Source organism: Anser cygnoides, chromosome 3, assembly GCF_040182565.1.
Source record: "Anser cygnoides isolate HZ-2024a breed goose chromosome 3, Taihu_goose_T2T_genome, whole genome shotgun sequence".
NCBI lineage: Eukaryota > Metazoa > Chordata > Aves > Anseriformes > Anatidae > Anser > Anser cygnoides.
The window spans coordinates 25,990,629-26,008,601 of record NC_089875.1 but is presented as its reverse complement, the minus strand read 5'-3'; the positions used below and the strand labels follow the sequence as shown (position 1 = coordinate 26,008,601).

General features: G+C 41.8%; 1 protein-coding gene across 2 annotated transcripts in view; it reads right to left on the bottom strand.

Moving 5' to 3' along the window:
* The window catches only part of UBR2 (ubiquitin protein ligase E3 component n-recognin 2), a 52,982-nt gene extending 44,546 nt beyond the window's left edge, over positions 1-8,436 (bottom strand). For both annotated transcript variants that reach the window (XM_048057628.2, XM_048057627.2), the window contains exons 1-4: positions 8,274-8,436; positions 4,270-4,529; positions 2,410-2,488; positions 762-875 (exon numbers count right to left, since the gene is read on the bottom strand). In XM_048057628.2, the coding sequence (XP_047913585.1) occupies positions 762-875; positions 2,410-2,488; positions 4,270-4,529; positions 8,274-8,351 (531 nt within the window). In that variant the 5' untranslated portion in view covers positions 8,352-8,436. The remainder of the gene's footprint in view (positions 1-761; positions 876-2,409; positions 2,489-4,269; positions 4,530-8,273) is intronic.
* Positions 8,437-17,973: the final 9,537 nt, after the last annotated feature.

Below are 17,973 nucleotides of genomic sequence, written 5' to 3'. Positions count from 1 at the left end.
TGCTCCTCTGGCCTTTGCTACCTTAAGACACAACGACTTCCCAAGTCAAAGATGGTACCTGCACTTTTACGTAGCCATCAATTATTTTTTCTTCCACAAATAGGTTAAATTGCCTTCTGAACATATATAAACTTTTAGTCAGAACAGTGCTTTCTATGTAGCATTAATTTCAACAGCTTGAATTCATAATATAAGTAGCGTTGTGTTTTTTTTTTTGCTAGCTTCATTTAATATATCTAAGTTGTTACGCTATAAGAAATTAAGGGATGTTCTCTATTTACCTTCACCATAGGAAACAAGCTTTTATAGACCTCTATCTTAACTCTATGGCATTTTTGTAATAGCAAGTAATTTTGATTCAAAAATATTTGTGCGCTTTACTTTGTGAGAATCAGAACATATGTTACGCAGATAGCTTAATTTGGCTTATTCACGCACATGATTACAATTTTTTTTTCACGTGGAAGATTGCCTTTCAGAATAAGGCAGAAAAACAAAGAAACAGAACTGAAGCTGCACAGGCAACCAAGAACATACAAAATAAAGCCTTCACGTAGAAAATGTTATTCTAACTCTCAGTTTGGTAAGATAGTAATTTTGTCTAATTCATGGTATAGTTCAGTATCTCTATTAAATTTACTCTAGTCTCCTGTGAACGCTTATGTTTCGGCATAGAAGACTAAATATCAGCTCATTTGAATGATTTCTTACACAAACACAGTTAATAGTGTTTTGAAACACGATGTCTTAACTGTTACTACCTCTTCTTCTGCTGTCTCTGAAGTGTTAAGTTCATGCTTTTGACAATAAGGACCTTCTTTCCAAGCCTCTGTATCACCACAGTCACAGAAACCTCCTCCACCCGATGTTGTCATCTGAAATGATTTTTAAAACAAAGTTATGTGAACACACATATAAGCATGCATGCACATTAACACAAGTAGTCACAGCTAAACTACAAAAGCATGATCACAACACCTGATAGCTTTTTCCAGTACCCTGTTTAAAAAAAAAAAAAAGTAAAATCATGAATGTTTCTATGACCTGCCTATGCCAAAAGGAAAAAAAAAGGTCCAAACATTCCTATTCTACCCACGTCCAAGGCTGTGTAGAATTAATGTACAGTTTATGACAGGACAACACAGAAGTAATGTGCAGCTTTCCTGAATTTCCTACTTGTAATGCCACCTTTCCTACTTCAGATTCTCTCATTTTTCATCTGAGCAAAGCTTTATCATTTCATATAACGTTATTAAAGGAACAGATGCGCCATTTGTGGTAACAGGAGTTCCTGGACAACACTTACAAACTGTTTGCATCATAAACCTTCACAAGCATAGCCAGCAGTAGCTGAATACTGTAATGATGTATTATTCACATTGTTTTAATAAACTTTGACTTAAAGCAAAGGTAAGCTCAAATTAATAAACGTAACAGGTTTTGAACCACAACTATTAAATAATTCATAGAATAATTCTTTCTTCACCTATTTGTGTCAGAAAGGTACTTTTTATACATACAAATACACCCTACAGTATCAAGAAAGTTGGATGGACATTTGAAATAATTTTTGCTTACACTTTTGGATGTCATCTAGACTTGCTAATTCCCTAAGCAAGCTTGCAAGCTAAAAACCTCCTAGAAGTATGCTGATATCAGCAACTAGGTTGGGTTTCTTGAAGCAGGTTGTTTTGTTTTGTTTTTTCCCCTCTAAATTCTAGCACTCAATGTAAATCAAATCAATGCATAGTTACACTAACAGCAGTGCAGTGAAGCATTGTCAAAAACAGATTTACAGAAAGGCTGCACTTAGCTCCCTGGCTTAAAAACACACCAAGGACTTCTAGTTCAAAAAAAAACCCACAAAAATAAATCTACACTATTAGTAGCAGTAGACATAGGCATCTACTCTTTTAATGTTACTTTCACATTATATTTAAAAACAAACAAAAATGCTGCTATTGTACAGAATTTAATGTCAGACATTTAAAGGAAATAATTTTAAAACAATAGCAGTTTCGCAGTAAAGGTTTTTCAATACCTTCTAAAAATCATCGTATTCAAAACGAGCAAAAACCAACTTTAATGCTGTAAAACACATTCAAGGGTATATATTAAAAATAACAAACACATTCGTAAGTTTAGTTGTTGTGCATAAAATGTAATTGCTCAACATTTAAAAATACTAAACTTTAGAATGTACACTCAAATTCAAACACTCAAGTTCATACAAGATTATTGCACAGACTAACTCCAAACCTCGTATGTTTGCACCCAATGTTTTGAAATTAGGTATACATTCTACATATACATTCTATAAATATATATTTACAGTTTAAACTATAAACATGAAGGTCCATACGCAAGGACGTTAATGATGACACCACATACTCCAGCAGTATTACTAACCCTGTATCGGTGCTCTCTGTGAATACTTCCAAGAAAGCACTCCATGCACAACACACATGTTGGGTCAACTGCACAGTCTCTGACAACAGGAGAGAGGGAAAAAAAAGCATTAACCATATTTTCAGACTTCAATTACACATTCTACAACAGGTAACGTTCAAGTATCACCAATATCAGCCTTCTGACTACTGTATGTTATTCTGAAAGATGAAAGGGATAGGTTCCAAGGAGAGGGAAACAATTAAAATGGAAATGGGGGAAAAAAAAATCTGCTCTCAAAACAGGAGAGGCTATAGAAAGTTTGTTTGGGTAACATTTATACTTGGGTTAGCCACTGTCTTCCAAGAGGTGAGACAAGCATATAAGCAAGTAAACAGGTGGATTACAGCATGCAGTGCAGACAGGTACACAGTATAAACCTAAGCAAGTTCTCCTGAGTACAGAATACTAGCACTAACAATCTTCAGCCATCAAAGACTTTTTTCTACCGAACACTGGAAAGAAAGACAGCACACAACAGATTACATCAAACGTCTGCTTCCAAGTTTAGACCTACAAGCACACTGAACAGGTCCAAGAATGCAATTTCCTCAACCAGAAGACTGGAGAGCATAATTAAGTCCTGTCTACAAGCACGGCTGCATTAGACAGAAGTAATATTTCTATGAAAAAAGGACTAAAAGAATGAAGGAAACAGTTATGCATTATTTTTAATTACCTCCCTGAAAAAAGCAATGCTGAAAACACATGAACTTATGTAAGGCGACTGCTTTCAAGCCACCTCAAGATAAAGGGACTCAGGTTATGCAATGTAAAAGTGACCACCAGGAAAATCAGTGTCTTATGATGGTTATTTTAAAAACAATAATTCAGAGAAACAACTTATTTTGTTCAAAAGATGACACTATAGATCCTATGGAATGCTATTATCAAGAATTCTCTTAATTTCATTTCACTAAATAAATTCAACCAGTTAATCACTGAAAGATAATCAGGCAGCCACGACTTAATACGTACGAAGTACCAAGTCGTTTTCATGTTTCTTTCCTCCAAAGGAGACACAGAAAGTAAAAATGTCAAAGCAGAAATATAGGAAGCTGTTCTGTTTTTACAATAATTTCTGTTTGTGGAATACTGCATTTTTTAAAGATATTAAAGGGAACCACTTATTGCAACAATTTAGTTCTACAATATTGGGTATCCATTCTTCAGAGCCCTAAACTTATGACAAACTCAGTACCATTGGCAAAGTAATTTCGCAAACAAGTACGGGGGCTCGATAAACTAAAGCAGAAGCAGATCTGTAAATTTCACAACTGGAAAGCTGCTGCTTTTAACAAATTTTGTTAACTCATAAAACATTTATTCTCTATCTCCAACAGAAGTTTCATTTAAACTCTCATTATTGCTCATTACCAGCTATAAACCAAAGCAATTTCTTAAAACACAACAGGGAACAGTAACAGGGATCTAAGGAACCCACAGATTTCATCTCCTCCACCTCAAGATGAGAGGCTTCAAAACACTTCTTAAACACCCAAACTCCGTGATATGCACCTGCCCGCTTATTTCTGATTAATGCCCTTAAATCACTCTGACAGTTCACCTGAATTACTTTTTTTGGTCTTGCATTACTTCTGTACAGAAAACAGTCTACAATATACTAATTAATATTTTAACATTTACAATCCCATCGTGTGTTAATTTTTCTCTGGTCTGACCCATCATGAAAGACAACCATGAATTTACTTTAAAAAGATATTTGAGGTATAAACTTTTCATTAGGACAGCACATTTCTATCTAAACTTGTTCTGTAACTTCACAAGTGAGAAATGCTTCAAAATTGTATTTCGAACTACCTGCAAGAATACGTAGGCTCTCCCACTTTAAAAACACGGCCGCAGAGATGGGAAGGCTTGTTTGCTTGCTCAAGCTTTGGAAAACCAAATGCAGGATCTTCGCCACAAAGATACCATTCCATTGGTCCCAGCAAAACGTGTTGTGCCAGCATGTCTTCTCTTTGTGGAGCAGGGTTAGGACCCCTGCAGTAAATTTTTGGTACATAATAGGCCAGATGCTGGTATACTTCTTTCTGAAGCTCACTTGCTTGCAGCCATTTCTTTTAAAATAAAAAGAAACAGTAAAAAAGTCACGTCAATAAAAAATACCAACCACAGTTCTATCTATCAGGAAGCCTTTCTTATTTCTAACTTAAAAATCTAAAATGGCATTACAAAACCAGAAAGCCCAGTTTCCTTCTAAGTGTTAAACCTAGCAGGTTACATAAGGCAGACATTAGGAAAGGAATCATCTGTTTACCAGCTTGCACATTTTATCCTTTTGACATACAGCAGTTTTTTGTTGTTGTTTTCCAAAACACAAGATTTAAGAGTTCAAATTCTTAACGGTTTTCCACCAGGATGCATGACCAGTGAAACGTCCCAGCGTTCACCGTGACTTTTAAGGGTATGCTGGCTGCATTTACGTGGCGTGCAGACTGATGCTGCCAGCTGGGGACACAGAGGCGCAGTGGAAGCCTGGAGTTGGCACGGAGCAGGCAAAGACAAAAAGCACAAGGAGACTGGCAAACACAACATTAGGTAACCAGCCATCTCATTTAATTTCAACAAATTAACTAAGAAAATAAGGGGTTTTATTTTTGTTTCTTCTACCACCAAAATAATAACTCACCCGAATTACTATTTCAAGTATGTCTGATGCATGAATTCTCTTAGTCAATCAGTTAAAATCTGTGTTGACAGAGATTTTAAAAGCCAAACTACTGTACCTGCTATAACCCGCCAAGAAACAGCTTTCTAGTTTTTTCCCCCTGTACTTCACAGTTCTTTCTAGGTGTCTCATCGTGTGTACCCCGTATACACACACACCAGAAGAGTACAAAATAATCCTCAAAGCCAATGTTTGTTTTATTCCAGCCTTGTGGATTACATTTTTATGAAGGCCTAAATTGCAAATTAAGGCTGCAAGGCTTTTATAATAAATAAACTGGAGCAAGCATTTACTGCAAGTGTGCACTTATTAAATCCTGCACGATATAAACAGCCGTAGCACGCCGTTTCTCGTCGTCATGCCATTTCTCACTGTAAGTATGACAACCAGATACCCCCAGGCAACTTCAGATAAAGAATTCAGAATCAACCTGAAACTGCATATGAAAAGCAAGAATTAATTATTCCAAAATAAACAGGTTTGATAATCAAATGTTTTAGCTTGGGTTACTCCAAACTGCACACGATGAACTCTTAAGAACTTACGCTTGAGACAACACAGTTGTGGTAAGGTTCTTCACAAAACAAAGAGTCAGCAAAGCATGTACGCCATTCGAGGGTGGTTGTGTGTGTGTTGTGTTTTGTTTGTTTGCTTGTTTGTGTTTGTGTTTTTTGTTTTTAATGCACTGCAATATTTTCATTTACTAGACTATGTTTTTTTAATGCAGAACTTCATATAAAAAATTTGTCATTACAGCTCTTAGTAAAAAATTATGCTCTCCTCACTTCTCCTTCCCTCAGTTTGACTCCTTAAAATCAAAACCAACCTACTAAATCTTTCTGTGTTGATCTTGCTTTGATGGTCAATGCCAGGATTTTTTCCAACTAAGTCCATGCAAAAAGATCCCCCAAACTCCCATCCATCTAAAAGTTTAGAGATAATCTCACCATTACTACCAGGATTCAGACTATATTGCACCAAAAAAAAATTCATTGTTAAGAACGTAATAATTTGATTTTTTCCACCCTGCTCATGAATCTTTCCCTCCTCTTTCATCGTATCTAGTACTGCCAGGAAATGACCCAATCACAGTGGAACTGACATTGCCTCTTCCATGATTCCTATTTAATAAGAACATTTTTTACATGATTTTCCAGAGTATACGTTAGTAATTACACCTGCACTTTTCTCAGCAAAGTGCCTTTAATTTCCACCTTTTAAATCAGTAGCACATCACTAATTTCTACCTAGAAAACAGACAATGCCTATTAGCAGCACTACAAGCTCAGGCAAATACCTGGCCAGAGAAAATTCTCGTTCCTCAAGTAAATGGCTTTCCCATCCCCAAAATTCTGGGAGTAATTGCCTGAAAGTTAGGTGTGGCAACTCTGGAGTGTCATCACAGCTAACTCTCTTTGTGGATCCAGTTCTACACACAACTGCGCTCACAGTTTTGAATCCTGGCTAAAAGAGTACCAGAAGGCAGGAGGTATGGGCTGCTAGGACAAGGAAACAGATGTCGCACCAAGAACCACCAGGAAGACAACTCAACACACTACTGTGCATGGAAAATTGCTATTAAACAATATATATGTATGCCCATATAGGTTATGCTCCTTTTCTAAATCACTGCCTTGGAGGTACTCAAGTGCAGTAAAACTACTCAAAACTTTGGCATATATTCTTCAAGGAAAACAACTCTCATTTAGGCAAGGCTTCTTTGTCTATCTTCGACCCTGAAGTCACATGTACGAAAAGTTAATGTTCTGTTCTCCCAAGAGAGGTTTTTATTAAAAAGGGAAGTGTATTTCTCCTCATTTCCACCCCCCCTCAGACTTACTGCTCCCTGGCAGTAACTTTTGACAGCCTTGAAAATAACCCAAAAAGCATTTTTCAAGTAACATTTATGTAAGCAAATATCTAATGGTCCATCAAGTGTTCCTATTAAACCCGTATCTCTGTAAGAGATACTAGCAGAACAATACATGTAATACAAACAAGTCGTGAAACAATTCAATTTACTCTTTCAAAAGCTAAAAGGTGTAATTTAAATAATTTATGTTTTTGTTAGCTGCATAATAGCTAAATAGCTAAGTAATAGCTAAAAAAGCACCTGCACTCCAGGTTCATGTGCTGCTACAGATATCGGTAATTTATTCTTTTTGATTGTTATTCTGTGGAAGTTTGTAGTTAAGTTGCTGCAAAGGGAAACTGAAATGCAAAGTGCTGTAACTTGCTATGGACTGGTGTTTGTCTTCTTGGTATCGTGCTATCAGCAAAGGGGGGCAAAGGAGGGGAAGGGGAGAAAAACAGTGCTAAAAGCCAAGTACCCTGGTCACTTATACAATCAGGCAGCACTGGTTGTGTTTAACTGCTAGCACACGGCAGAACTGACAGCTATAGGTCTACAAACTGTAGCTTGTGCTGGAGAATAAAATTGAGAAAGCATTGACTAAGGTCATGATGGCGCTGGTACCTACATACCAAATCTGTACGTGTGCTCCACTTGGTGGACCTCTGGCTTTATCAGCAGCGTGACCCAGAAAAGCAGCCACCACTCACAGAGATAAGGCCGTCTGGGCTCCGTTTGTGCTAACTACGCACATTTGGCCATTTCATCATCCCCCTGCCTGCGCTGTAGGTACACCACCGTAACTGAAGGATAACCCGAGCTATAACGCTGTCTTTTGTTTCAGAAGCGGCCGACGTAGGTCAGCTCCTCAAGGTCTTATCCTACAGGCGTACACGCACAGGCAGCCCCAATATTTTAACGCACGGAGCCAACTCCTCAAATAGGTAACGTCTAAGGCTTGGCATTTACACCAGAAGCGAAAACAAAACGCTCCTCTGAACAGCTTGTCTGTAAGGCTCCCATTCTCTGACTTCCGAAGCGCTCCTCGTAAAAACGGGTACAGAGGCGCAGGTAAAGGGCTCGGAGCCCCACGGGCTTTATTCCTGTTTCCCCCACAAGCTCCCCGCCCCAGCAACCCCGCACTCCGCCGGCACGAGCCCTGCGCAGACCCTCAATCCCCGGGACGGGGGGGAGGGAGGGAGGAAGGAAGGACCCGGCCATTAACGTCCCGCCGGGCTGCCCGCTCCCGGCCGCCCTCCCCCGCCCGCTTCTCGCCCTCACCGCGGCGATCTCCTCGGCGGAGCACTCCAGCAGGCCCCTGTCGAAGGCCGGCACCTCCGCCTCCAGCTCCGCCGCCATCTTCCGCCGCCGCCGCCGCCGCCGCCACGGAAGCGACCCCCGGAACCGGGCCCTGCCGGCCGCTCTGCCCCGGGAGCCCGCTTCCGGCCCGCTGCGTCACCGCGCCGCGCCGCGGGGCATGCTGGGGGTTGTAGGCTCGTCCTCGGGCGCCACGCCGGTTGCCTGGGAGACGGCGCGCGTTGCTAGGGTTGGGGTGGGGCTGAGGGGCGGCCCGGCGCCTCGAGGGGGGCCGCCGTGGGCACGCGTGTGCACATACGTGTAGACACGCGTACAAACACAGACACACTGACACGAATAAACCCAAGTATGTGCACACATACGTGAACACGTGTGTACGCAGATATACACACAGACACACGTGTGCACATACATACGTAGCCAGGTACGCACCCACATGTACGCACACAGGCACACCCACATGTACACACACAGACACGCACATCCACACAGACACACACACGTACACACACAGGCATATGCACACACAGACATACATGCGAACAGACACACAAAAAGCACACACAGATCTACACACACGTACATACACATGAAAGCGCAGATGTACACATACATGCACACCTATAGACACACACACACACATACACACACACACACACAGATGTACACACAGGATCACAGAATCACAGAATGTTAGGGATTGGAAGGGACCTTGAAAGATCACCTAGTCCAATCCCCCTGCCGGAGCAGGAACACCTACATCAGGTCACACAGGAACGCGTCCAGCAGGGTTTTGAACGTCTCCAGAGAAGGAGACTCCACAGCCTCTCTGGGCAGCCTGTCCCAGTGCTCTGTCACCCTCAAGGTGAAGGAGTTTCTTCTTATATTTAAGTGGAACCTTCTATGTTCCAGCTTGCACCCATTGCAGACAAATGCACAGACGTATAAAGAGAAGTACGTACGCATATACATATCCACTCAGAAACACACGCAGACACACAGACACACACAGACACGTACAGACACACATACCCACACAGATATACAGACTTACAGCTGTACACACATGTACACACATATACAGATGTACGCACATGTACAGCCCCACACACGTACACACAGGCACATACAAATGCACGCACGCACACACACAGATGTATGTACTTGCACACGCATGTACACACACACATACACACACCCTCTGGTTAAGGCTTTGGGACACACTTTGATCACCCTGACGGCTGACCATGAAAGCAAAAAAATGTTCCACCCACAAAAGAAACAAAAATCTGTAAACGAGGCCGGCGTGGTGACTATGGCTTTAAGACAAATGTTACCCGGTGCAAAAATTGCAGAAGCTCTAGATCCTCTTCGTCAGCCCTCCTGGTGGCAGCCCTCACGGGTGCCGCGCACTGCCCAAGCGGCAGTGCTGCTCATTAAGGAAGGGCTCCACATCTGCAACTTAAAAAACAGTCACCACTACCAAAAACAACAAGCAAACATCCCCCACGAGCCTATTTATAGTTTCAGATAATGTGTCCCTGCTTTCCACAAGCTCTTCCTGAAAAATGTTGTATCCCTGTCGTACCCGCACGCTTGCCTGCGCGTCGGCACCTCAGCGTTGGGCACAAACTGGGTCTTGCTTCCATCCAGCGCTCTCCATAAACCTAAGTGGAGATGAGGAACCTACACCAGCAAGTAGTGCTGGGGAAGTCTCTGCTCCCAACAGTTTACACTCCCAAATTTACACGATGTGGAAGAGGTGAATAAACAGGTAGGAAGTGGAAAGACAAACAGAGTTATAATTGCCTAAAGTGCTAGCCAGAGATGGCCGTACATGTTGCCATTGCCAAATTGTACTAATTTACAACAAAACTGTGCACTAAAAGTGAGATCCAGTTAGCAGCTTATATTCCTTAAGAATTTTTAAACATTCTCATAGTGCACATGCATAGTTGTTTTTTCCCTTTTATGTCTTACTTCTACTTTCTCCTCACGCTCCTCTCAACTAATAATTTAAATACGAAGTTACCCAAGGGAGAGACATTATCTTCTGTCCGTCCGAACAGTGACAAATGCATCTATGGCCATATATTAATAAAAGAAAGAGGGTGGGCTGTGTGCCATTGTCCAGCTACTCCCAAACAGATTTAACGCTCCTTGCGTCAGGGGGCAGCAGTGCACGCTAGCACATTACTCATACTATATAAGCACTTGTTCCTGAAACCTCAAGGGTTTATAAATCATCACATTTACTTACATACTTTGTTTGGGAGTTCTGGTGAATTTTGAGATGAAGGGAACATACACGTCTGGAAAGGCTGATGGCGAAAACAGAAATAAGATGATTTTAGCTAGTGCTATGAAAAAATCATAGAAGAATTTAGAATACTAATTGTATTTAGAATATTAATTTAACCTCCCAATATTCTACAAATAAGCTTAATTTCCTTTTGTCTGATTGTACCCTTACTACATGCAGAGTTCATCTTTTTACTGTATTTATTTTTTAAATCATTTGCCACTTTTTGAATGATTGTTCTTAGAATATGTAAAATAATTATCTATTCCTCAGAAGATCGGCAAAGCCCACACTGCTTCTTATTCATGCACTGTTGATGCCTAAGGAATACAGAAGATGACACATCTCTGGAAGAAGGCAGAAGGTGAAAGAAAGCTGTGATTTAATGTTTTCTCCTGCAAGGTGTATAGAAAATGTTGGAAAAATCCTGGGGTTTAGTAACATGAAAGGAATTTTATTTTGCCCAGAAAGGTGCAGGACCCAAACACACAGCAGGCTGTAAAGCTATTAATTCAGTATGAGTCTAACTAGTTCCTGGGTATCATTTTTTATAACTTTGGGTAGGTTTCATAGCTTTTAGTCTCTGCCGTTAACTTCATAATAAATGATGTTATTCAAATTCAAGAACAATAATTAAGGTTGAGGACACACACCACCTCTATCTGCTGCCAAAAAGTCTAACTTATTCCAGGTTTATTATCAGATAGAAATTGGAGAAAATAAATCTATAGAATGCAATGTTTTAACAAGGCTAATATTAAATCTTCATAGCGTTTCCCTGTTCTACCTGCTGTGCTTCTGGGTTTCACCTTGCTGCCAACATACAACACAGTGCACACAGTGCTATAGATGATGTTTATGAAAGATGCAGATATTAGCTCTCTTTCACATTCTGGCCTGCCTGTTAAAGCACCTGCTTGCCTCTGCCATAAGAAAAACAACAACTGAAAGAAAAATGTAAAACAGAACCTAAATGTCTCTTTTGACTGGGGGTCAATTCATTTGATTAGGTTACATTACTTTTAATAAATGCTGCATCCGTTAAAAACAATGTAAATATAAGCATAATTGAGCAAATATTAATTATGGCAGTGGAGACTGGCAGTTCCTATCTAAAAACTATTTTAGAAGCTACTAATGAAACAAGATCTTCCATACCAGAAGACTGCCTCTCACCACAAGCACGATAGACGTCACCTGCAGCAGCCAAGCTGAAGTCTAACTATGTTGAAGGAGAAAGGGACTCCAGCAGTGCATGCTCCAAAGAGGTGCTCTGGTTACAGAAATGGTCTTCTTGGCTGAATACTGCTTGCATGGGATCATCTTCAAGGCCAGCTGCAGAGTCCTCCACAGCATTTGAGAGTACAAGAGGATGAAATCATAAGATAAAGGGACATGGGAGGGAATTTTAAGTGTCTGGATTGCTGGCGTGTTCACTGTACCTTAAATGCAGTCAGTTTAGCATCGCTGTATTAATTTGAATGCAAATAGAAAACTAGACTTCAGGGACAGTCTTCTTACAGACTCAGATAAAAAAATGCTACTTATTTTTCCTCACGTCTACGGGGTCTTCTGGCAATCATTAGGAAAGGTAAGTCTTGAGAGGATTCAGAATTGCATTCACCGGGAAAGGTTCACCTCCTGGTAGAATTAAAAAACAAACAAACAGAAAACTTCATTTTAAAAGCATTTCCTTCCATGTCTGTTCTCTAAAACAATGATGTAGTTGTAACTTTATTTCGAAGTTTAACTATTAAAGCAAATGATCAGCATTTTGCTGCATGAAGTTGATGCTACATACCAATATCTAAGATCATAACCTTGCAAAGACATTTGTCTCTTTAATTTTCCCAAAGTCAGCAACCCTTTCCACTGAATAAAGCATACATCTAAGTGTTAAGACTCAGATTTATAGATTTAATAACAGTAATTTTGATAGAACAGTTTACGTAGTAGATACTGAATGGCCAAAGTAGTGATTTTTAGGCTCCAAGTATGTTTTTTAAAGCCATTATCATTCCCTCCCTTCCTTCTCAGTGCCGGATGAGGTAGGCTTGTAGTCACCATTTCCTACATGGCCTTTAGATAAATTCAGATTGTAATTCTTTTATTTCTATGCTGCCAATTCCAATGACAAATTATGCTGACCAAAATAGAATTTTGCCTGTGATAATCTTAATTAAAAGATGAATTGTGAATGAGGTGAACAATGACACCCAGTACTTTGTGGATTGATAAGACATAGTTCACTAACCAAGACATTATTCAGAACAAAAGAGCACACGGTAATCTGCAAACACAGGTTATTTTAAGAATTTGATTCAGAATTAGAGTATTAAAAATACTATCTGACAAACGGTAGGCGATGCTTTGTTCCTTTGCAGCAAAAATGCTGTAATATCAACCCTTTTAGTAATAAATCAGAATAGGCATATTTATTTTCCCTCCTTTGCCTTTGCATGATCTTAGGTTATGGGTATGTATTTTAAACATGAAAAACATGATAGAAGAAAAAATATCAAGAGCAGAGTATATTGCATAATAACAGTGAAAAGAAGGCATAGTGGAAAGCATAAAGATACTGTGGCCATCTTCCCCTCTGGTGAGTATTCTGTGCAAGTCTAGCAAAGGCTGTTACATAACTGATTTTTATTGCATTAGGCAACAGCAATATTGCTAAGCAAACTGATGTGCAGAATTAGAAAGCTTCCTCCACAGCGAAAATGAAGAAAAAAGACAGCGAAAGGGTTCTCACTTAACATCCAGTGAGAGGGTAGGGCAAGAGGGTGTGCATCTTCATTAATGTCTCATGTCAGGGTGACAACATGATTTATTCTCATCACGCAGCGTCTTAGAAAAAAAATACAGTGCAAACTCAGTCCATGATAATTTTGGTGCTTTCTGCAGTGTAATGTGTCAACCGTATAGAACTGAAGGGGGTGAGTTAAAATGCTAGCCTCAGAAAGAGAATTCATGGGAGCTAAGATAACAGTCAGTTAATGAGTTATACCGGGAGGAAAAATTAACACAGGAGTGAAGGAAAAAATATACACACAAAAAATTTCCCTGACTTCATGTGTTTTCACTGTAAATTCAGAACGCTGCTGGTGTATATTTAGACACACCAGTAACACAAACAGCTCTGTGAGCCGGTGCTAAGAAAGCCCATGCATGGTCAACGTTGACACCCAGGAAGGTGGAAGAACCGCTTGAAATGTTTGCTGCAGCTAACGCCCTTTCCCCCTGCTTATTCTCTGATGCCTATGAACGCGCAGGCTTACGCTGCGACCTTCCCCTTAGCCGGCCTTTCTTTCATGGGGCTGTCTATAGCCATATTTAAGAGACCTAACGGTGTAGAACAAGGCATAGGGCACGGTGAGGTAGGTAGGCTGAGCGGAGAGGAGGTCAGGATTAAAGACTTGGCGTAAGAGCCCAAGCGCTGCTCGCTTCCTCTCCAGATGGTCCTCACCACAAGAAGACCTTCAAAGCCACGACCACTTCGGTGGCCACCTCAGCGGAGCCTCAGCCCTGAGCAGAGGAAAAATGTTGCTTTTCCATGTTCGCAGCGCTAGGTGGCAACACGCTGCGCAGGCATGTCGGTGCAGCAGGCCTCTGCGGCGGCTTCCACTCCAAGCCCTCGCCAGCTCCCACTCGCTCCAGTCTGCAACCGGAAGGGTGTGGGCGGTGGGACTGGAGGAGCCGTACAACTTCAGATTTTTTCCCTCTCAAATCAGGCTTTAACCGCTTGGTGGCTGCTACTGAGGGAATGAAGGAGCCTTTCGGAGCGAGCCAGGTATTAGAAGAGGGGAAACGTGTGGTGAAATTCCTGGGAGCAGCAGGTAGGGCCTTGGGCGTGAGGAGCCGCCTGTAGAGGTGGCTGGCAGGACCACCTGTAGAGGTGGCTGGCAGGACCACCTGTAGAAGTGACTGGTAGGACGAGCAGTGGGCCGCAGGCAGAAGAAACCAGAGCACGCAGCTCCTCCTCCTGCAAGGCCCCGGCCTACAGCTTGGCAGAGGAGCTTCTGGGCGTCAGGAGGAGCCGGACACCACGAGGGCGGCTGACGCTCGACGATGTTGCTTGCTCCCGGCCGGTGTGGACGAGAACCGATACCCAGCTGCTGGAGGAAGAGTCCCTGGCTCAAGCTGAAACTGCGTTTTTGTTCAGTTACGCGGTGGATACGCAGAGGAAATGGGAGCCCACGAGCAGAGACAGGGTGGATGAAAGATTTATCTGGGAATATGAAAATGCTTTGAACAAGTGAACTAACTCTTCATTTTTTCCCCTCATTCGCACAGCAGTTTTAAATTAGAACAGGTTGTAACAGATTTAATTTAGATCACCATGGTGCTTAGTGCAATGTTACAGCGTTTTCTAGTTTTTCTCCACAGTTTTTAAGGGCTAAACACATTTTAAGTTGTGAATTTGTTGCGGAATGCATTGCTGCTTGGCGGTCCTAACCAATTAGAAATTTTTTTACCACAACATGATTAATTTTGTTAAATAAAACTACCGAAATACAACTGAAGGTAGAAATAAAAAGCATTTAAGTGCTGTACATCCACAATTTGCTCTTCAGAGATGCATTTAACGCAGTCTCCAGCAGAACGGCTTCATCCATTTTCCAAACATTCGTTTGTTTATTTCAAGATCAGTCTCAGTTATAAACAGACATTAAATCACCTCCAGGCCCTAATACGTTGTAATGAAGTATTGTAAACCATGTAGTATGTTGGTTTAAACAATGTAATCAAAAAGCAACAAAACCATTCTCTCCTCCGCCCGGCTGCCTGGCTGACTTGTGCTGTCTGCTCAAAGAAAACTTCTTTTGAGTTTGTAAATGTCAAGGTCAACCAGAGGTCAAGTTTGTGCTTTTGAGCCGTGGTTCCTTTCAGGTTATTGGCTTTGTTTTATTACTGAAAGGAGCCATCCATTTTGGCATCTAGAGCAAAGAAGTCATGTAATCCTATTAAACACAAAACCAACACGTACAAATAGCGGGGAGGGGCTGACAATCGCACAAAAGCCCCCTTTTTCTGCCCACGGTTAAGCCTGCACCGAGCAATTAGCGGCCCTCCTGTGCGCCCGTCCGTCCGTCCGTCCGTCCGCAGTGGGAAAAGCGCCTAGCCAGTTCCCAAACCCCTCGCCCAAAGGCTGGCCATGAGCCCCACGGAACCACCAGCCGGCAAGGGCTGCCTGTGGCCATGGGGCCAGGACCAGGACTGGGACCGGGACCGGAGCTGCCTGCCTGCTGCTGGCTCGGGCAGCAGTACAAAGTGGAACAAGCAGGAGATGGGCAAAGCCCCAGGCGGAGAATCCTCGAAAGTAAAGAGCAAGACTCGAACCAGCAAGGGAGGAGGAGGGAAGCATCTGTAGACAGTTAAGGATAAAAGGAGGCACTTGAGGTTATTAGAAAATAAACTCGCTTTGTTGGCAGTAGAGGGGAGAAGTGGAAAGCCGGGGTCACAGCACGCAAGTGGAGATGTAACTGGATCATTATGTACCGGGCACAAAATCTAAGGCATGAAAAATGAACTACAAACATCTCACTGATTTCCTTAAGGAGAATGTTTATGTGTAGTACAACGTCAGTAGAAGAGAAAATTAGGAAAGGGAGAGAAGTTATAATCAGAGGTAAAACTGGAGAAAAAGCAATGCAGAATAATTTAAGGAAAACAGTCCTCACAGTGGTAAGCAAGGGAAAAGCTGAGAATTTCCGTGTTCAGTTAGTTATGGCCAGCTGTAAACAAGGGGCTTGCGACGCCATCAGCTCTACTTGTCGCTTCTTTGAGGGCGGTCAGATAGAGAACGTGAAAACTACCGAAGCTGTGCAAAACCCAGTTTTCATAAACAATATTCATAAAATTGTTTTCACATCCCTCAGACAAGCATATAGGTTATCTCAGCCTTAAAATCTGTTTGCTGGCAAGGCAAGACATTACCATCCTAAAGCATATGCAGCATGCGAACTGACTGGATCTATTACTAATAAAAAGATATAAGCTGATTGAGAGTGCAGATAGCAATTGCAGATAAGATGAAGAACTGCGTGAAACGTAGGCAGAAGCTGCAGAAATGAACACCAAACCAGACATACAATTCAATACGATAAACATTACAGAAGTGGGAATGGGGAGCAGAGAAATCTACATTACCCAGATTGTGAAACAAGCCTTACAAAAAGCCAGGCAGTAAAAGTTTCCAGCCTATCATATTGCAAGGTCAGATAGACAACAAAGATGCTTGGAGTTCAAGCATGGAACAGGTCCAAGATCTTCAGATAGCCTGTAACAGGAGGCTAAAAGCACTGGCACATCGCTAGCGAGGGACCTCCAAGCAGGACCGACCCTTACACACAGACTCGAGAGGTTTCAGCAGGCGCTTCAACAAGAACGGCCTCTAATGGTGCAGTCTTAACAAGTCTGGGACAAGCCTCACTCAACCCTGTGCTCACTCCCTGGGCTGAGCATATTTTAAGAAGGCCACAAGTTCAGAATGAATAATTAGGGGCTGATTTTTTTTTTTTTTTCGTTTCACCCTCCTTTGTTCCCAGTACATCATTCAAGTAGTGCAAAGAAAGTGAAATACACCCACAACTGCCTATCTGGGGATTTCCTCAACTGATGCACCAGGAGGTATAATTAGCTGCTTTGCCTCCCTCTGGGGTACAGGAGAATTATCAATGTCTCAATCTTCAGCTATCACTAGCTGCCAGATTATTCAGTGGCGTGGGACTCAAAACAAAAAGGCAAGGAGCTGTACCTGTCCTTCCGAGGGGCTCAGAGGAGATGTTCATACAATGAGAGGATGCAGACGTGGTAAAATATATAACCAGAAAAACACGAATGTACATCTTGCCTTTGCTAGAATTTCTGAATACAGAGAAATGGATTATGCAGACCAACAGATCGGCTAAAGCAAAGGTTTGGTTTGAGAAACCTTTTTTCCCTCCCTTGATGTGACTCCCCATATTTCATGCTTTTCTAGCATGCTGGCAATTCTGTGGCTACCACAGATAAGGGACAAGCCTTCCAGCCCCTAGGTCACACAGCTGTCACTGGAGGGTTCCCAGGGAGCTCTCAGATCCAGGAGAGCAAGTCAGTACTACACATGGCTAGGAGAAAGCTTCAGAAACTTTTACAAGAAAATTCCACATCTTAGTGACCCAGAAGAGAGTCTTTTTTTCCCCTCTGAAAACAATCTTGCCCCCAATTTGCACCATTAGCTCTCTCCACAACAGAACAGACCCAAGAGTCTGAGATGTTTTGTTTCACAGACCTAAGCTTGCCCCAACCTCTTGCATCAGGAGCAAGACACAGAGATTGTTTTGGGGACCCTCTGTTTAATTTCCCATCCTCCATATT